The sequence below is a fragment of the Mus pahari genome, chromosome 6, assembly GCF_900095145.1.
Source record: "Mus pahari chromosome 6, PAHARI_EIJ_v1.1, whole genome shotgun sequence".
NCBI lineage: Eukaryota > Metazoa > Chordata > Mammalia > Rodentia > Muridae > Mus > Mus pahari.
In genome coordinates, this window is record NC_034595.1 from 4,082,445 (window position 1) to 4,087,718 (window position 5,274).

The 5,274-nt window shown below is 40.2% G+C and overlaps 1 protein-coding gene across 3 annotated transcripts in view; it reads left to right on the forward strand.

Moving 5' to 3' along the window:
- Positions 1-5,268, forward strand: part of Rnf20 (ring finger protein 20) — a 25,495-nt gene extending 20,227 nt beyond the window's left edge. For all 3 annotated transcript variants that reach the window (XM_021199834.2, XM_029539702.1, XM_029539703.1), the window contains 7 exons: positions 619-736; positions 1,707-1,856; positions 2,246-2,458; positions 3,172-3,297; positions 3,439-3,579; positions 4,174-4,275; positions 4,578-5,268. In XM_021199834.2, the coding sequence (XP_021055493.1) occupies positions 619-736; positions 1,707-1,856; positions 2,246-2,458; positions 3,172-3,297; positions 3,439-3,579; positions 4,174-4,275; positions 4,578-4,754 (1,027 nt within the window). In that variant the 3' untranslated portion in view covers positions 4,755-5,268. The remainder of the gene's footprint in view (positions 1-618; positions 737-1,706; positions 1,857-2,245; positions 2,459-3,171; positions 3,298-3,438; positions 3,580-4,173; positions 4,276-4,577) is intronic.
- The last annotated feature ends 6 nt before the right edge of the window (positions 5,269-5,274 follow it).

Consider the following 5,274-nt stretch of genomic DNA (forward strand, 5'->3'; position numbering starts at 1 on the left):
TATATATATATATATATATATATATATATATATATAAATAAATAAAATTTTAATGGTTTATACTGTGTGACATTTGAATTTAAGGGTTTGATGTACTTAAAGTGTTTGAGCTCAGATGTAGTTACAGTTAATAATTTTAGTAAGACATGAAGTGTTAGTGTTCAGCTGATATTTACAGCTGCCATTGTCAATCCTAGGATTAGGGGTTTATTTTAACCTTTCAAAATTTCCTTCTCTTTGATTTTTTTTTTTTTAAGATAAAATCATTTCCCCCTATAAAAATCATCTGAATGATTTGACCAAGTACATTCCAACTCTCAGTTTCTGAGTGGCACCACTTGAATGTGCCTGTGTCATAAGTGCCACGTTACTTACTTTACAACTTTATGTTGCAGAATTAAACAGTGGATATATGTTTTATATATATGGCTTTCTTTTCTGTGCTTTCCAACTGCATTCTGTAAGTCTGTCAGTAATCTATGTAAAATGTGTCTTTCCTTTATAACAGAGTAAAAATACTCTTGAAATATGGTTGCAGCATCCATCCCAAGTGTTCTCCCTCTGATGTCCTTTGTTTTCTCAGTCTGTTGGTTCTTTTCCTCTACCACCCGGTCATAGGAAAGCGCAAGAGAGCCAGAAGGAGATGAAACTGCTGCTAGATATGTATCGCTCTGCCCCCAAGGAGCAGAGAGACAAAGTGCAGCTAATGGCAGCTGAGAAGAAGTCAAAGGCAGAGGTAATCAAGCTTTCTATTACCTGGTGAAAATCTTCAGTTATGAAGTTGTCCTTTGTATTTTTCATACAAAATGTTCAATTTTTAAAAATTCTTTAAAAGAGGAGGGCCCCTGACTCTGAAATCAGTCTCTTAAAATTCCTTGCCAGTTGTCAAATATGTCAAAATTACAAGAATGTGGAGTAGGTTTGTAAAAATTTTCATTCCTTAATTGGTCCTGAGAAATTATTACCACTTTATATTTATTATTACTACAGTAATTCTCTTTTTCTGGTTACATTTGAAAGGAATTTTTTTTTGTTAATTTTTATTATTTTGTGTGTAAGGATGTTTTCCGTGCCTGTATATCTGTATATCCCATGTGTGTGTGGTATCTGTGGAGGCCAGAAGTACCTTGTGCTTTTGGAACCTAGGAGAGGACCCCGAGAACTGCAGTTAGAGATGGTTGTGAGCTACCATGTGGGTGATAGAAATTGAACCCAAGTCTTCAAGAGGAACAACCAGTATTCTTTACCACTCAGCCATCCCATCATCCCTGAGATGAATGACATTTTAATTTGTTTGGCTTTGTCTATGTAATCCTGGCTGTTCTAGAATTCACTATATAGCCCAGGCTGCCCCAAACGCTTGGATCCACCTACCTCTGTCTCCTAAGTGTTGGGATTAAAGGTGTGCAGCACCATGCATGTCCTGAAAGAAAGGTTTTTAATTCTTGAAAATTTGAGGCCTAAGGAGAAGACAGTTTGAACACTCCCAAAGAAGACCATGTACTAGGCACAACCACTGGCTATAGGTGCATGAAATGCACGTCTGATAAGTGGTGCTGGACTGTGTCGTTTTCAGTTTATCATTCATCCTGTTCCACAGTTCTTTGATACGTGGTTATGTGGGCCTTCCATGTGTATATAATGTTGGTTGATTTTTGGAAGTGTTTGATGACTTGGTTTTTAACGTGATCCTTTTCCTCCTGTAGTTGGAGGATCTCAGACAAAGACTCAAGGATCTGGAAGATAAGGAGAAGAAAGAGAACAAGAAAATGGCTGATGAGGATGCCTTGAGGAAGATCCGGGCAGTGGAGGAGCAGATTGAATACCTGCAGAAGAAGTTGGCCATGGCCAAGCAGGTGGGCACTCCTCCTCTATAAACACTTTCAAATCTGCAAGGTAAGTCTGTCAGTGCAGGTTGACTTTAGTCCTACTGCTTTTTGTTGTCATAACCTTTATCCTTTGTTATTACATTGAAATCCTTGTCTGCCATCCTTCTCTTACTTTACTCTGTGTATTTGGGTGGCAGAATTTACTCTGAGTGGAATAGCTGTTGTTTCAGACATTGTTTACTGAGGGACCTCTAATTTTTCTGCTGACTGGGACTGATGCATATACTGATTAGAAAATGAATTTTTTATACTCTCTGATTATAGACATATGAAACTAAGGCAGGCTATCAGAAGGAAGGTGTAGTTTCCTGCTCATCCTTTGACATTGGCATTTTGCTAATTGATCCTCGTGTTAGGAGGAAGAAGCTCTCCTGTCTGAGATGGATGTCACAGGACAGGCCTTTGAGGACATGCAGGAGCAGAACATCCGTTTGATGCAGCAGTTGCGGGAGAAGGATGATGCAAACTTCAAGCTCATGTCAGAGCGAATCAAGTCTAATCAGATCCATAAGTTGCTTAAAGAGGAAAAGGAAGAGTTAGCTGATCAGGTTTTGACGCTGAAGACTCAGGTAATTGAGAATTCTCCATTATGTTGTAGTAGGGAGCTTTCTGTGTGAAGGCATGCACAGTACTGATCATTGTGGCTTCATTTCTGTGAGATAGAAATGCTGCAAACTAAGTGTATGTTAGAGTCTGGGTAAATACATTTCACATGCCTACACACTTACCTCAAAATTAAGGGCTTTCTTTGACCTGGTTGCCTCTGGATATTGGGATGAGAGTTTGTGAGTGAGAGGTCAGAAGTGGATGTGTGATTTTACTTTTTTTACCTCTTAGTTTTGTTTGATTCTATTTTGTGGATTAATTTTAAGAAAAAGTTTACTTTAGAACCTCTAGTTGTTCTGAAAAAAAAAAAAAAAAAAAGGACTTAAGTTTGGTTTGAGTCAAGCTAAGTTTAATTTCTGGTTGGAAAGGCCTTGTTTTGAGGATTAGTATACCTGCAGAAGATGAATATCTAAGAATAACTTTCTATTCTTGGCAGTTTGGAAACAGGTCTCTTTGGTAGATTCCTTAACTCTGAATATCCATGAATTATTTTATGTGAAAACATTGAAGCCTTCAGTAATCATAATCTTAGATATATCTTAAAAAGTTCATGAAAAAGTCAGCAATAGCTTGATGTTTCTGACTTGTAATTTTTGAGGATGTATAGGTAAGTGGAACATAACTGGTTTTATTTTCCTACCTCCTTACATTAAAATCTGATTTTTGTCCTACACAGGTAGATGCCCAGTTGCAGGTAGTAAGAAAACTGGAAGAGAAGGAGCACCTACTGCAGAGTAACATTGGCACAGGGGAGAAGGAGCTGGGTCTTAGGACTCAAGCCTTGGAGATGAATAAACGCAAGGTGTGCTGGGATCTGGAACAACACGGTTGGGCAGGCCCCAGACCTGCCTGGAGTCTTCAGTTCACCTAATACCTCATCTTAGGCTATCACTCCCCTCCCTAGGAGAAGGGATAGTAAGTTACGTTTCTGCGTTCTACGTAGGCACTGGAGGCAGCCCAGCTGGCAGATGACCTCAAAGCACAGCTAGAACTGGCTCAGAAGAAGCTCCATGATTTTCAGGATGAGATCGTGGAGAACAGTGTCACCAAAGAAAAGGACTTGTTCAATTTCAAACGAGCACAGGCAAGAGCCATTGTCCTTGGTTATGTTTACCTTGGGGCTTTGTGCGGGCTTTGGTGAGTGTGGTGCACCACGAACTACTATACTGAAGGGCTTGTAGGAAGGGACTGGCATTGCTGCAAGCCACCTAGTTGTGAAACAAGTACTGGTAAACTATGTAACCTGGTAACTGGTAAGTAGTCATAAAACGAGGGGAAGGTTAAAATCTCACGTGTTCTCATTTTTCTCATGCCACCTGTTTTTCATGATAGCTTCTTTTCTTTTCCATGGGACAGTAAATTATTTCATCCAAGTCTGCCCTCACTATAAATTAGTTACCATAAAGTAAAGCACCCTGCTCTCCGAGTTTCCAGGTTTCATTGGACTGAATGCTCTCATTGATGCAGTTCTATGGGGAATAAGATTAGGGTCGTCCCTTCTGAAACAAGTGTCTGCTAACCAGGTATTTGTAAGTGCTTACATTCCTAATAAGGGAATTGGACATGGAAGGACCGGAAGTTCTTTGTTTTTATAGTATAAAAGGTCAAGTTGGATAAATTCTGTCAGAAATGACAGGTCTGGGAAGTATGTGTAGCTATGTCTATTTTCTTGCTGCAGGAAGACATCTCTAGGCTTCGAAGAAAGCTAGAGACCACCAAGAAGCCAGACAATGTGCCCAAGTGTGATGAGATTCTGATGGAGGAGATAAAGGACTACAAGGTAAGAAAAACTGACTTGGTGGGGTTTTGTGTTTGTCAGGGCTGGCAGTGGTCCACTAATGCCTTGAGACAGTGGTACTGACCCTTACCCCAAGGCAGACGTGGTCTACTTGAAGAACAGAGTAGACACTGACCTTCACCTCCAGTCCAGCAGAGAATGGGTTATTTTTCAGGGGAAAATGGTACTCTTCCTAGAGCACCACAGATGCCTTGTTTATTTGCTTATATATCATAACTGTTTGGGTCATGAGCTTTATTTATAATTCCTCAGACTCTGATTTATTTATTTTTTTTCATTTCTAGGCACGGCTGACCTGCCCTTGCTGTAACATGCGTAAAAAGGATGCAGTACTTACCAAGTGTTTTCACGTTTTCTGCTTCGAGTGTGTGAAGACACGCTATGACACTCGCCAGCGCAAGTGTCCCAAGTGTAATGCTGCTTTTGGTGCCAATGATTTCCATCGCATCTACATTGGCTGATTGCAGTCAAGAAAGAGGACTGGCTAGGCAAGCACTTACTCATTAACCACCAGGCCTCTGCCTCTCCTAGACAGCTGGCCGTCTCCCTTGTTCCGCAGACATTGTCCAGGTTCTCTTCGCCAGGAGCTAGAGAATGTAGTGAGAAAGACTACAAGTCTTCGGGTTTAGAATGAACTAGAAATTACTAGTGTTTGTCTTCCCTTTTAGCTTTCTTTGTGTCCTTCTTCAGATTTTCACCATTTTCTTCTTGGGCCTAGCCTATAGACTTGGATTTACCCATTCCTCTTGAAGAAGTTAGGTTGATGGTTTGGACATTGAGAAGGGAATGTGGGTAGAGTGAACATATACTATTATGGAGGAGTGAATTTTTGATAAGTTATCTATGGACCCAAAATTCTTGATTTGGGTAATAAACCTTTCTAAACTTAGGTTATAAAATGGTATAATTGTAGCCGGGCATGGTGGCGCATGCCTTTAATCCCAGCTCTTGGGAGGCAGAGGCAGGTGAATTTCTGAGTTC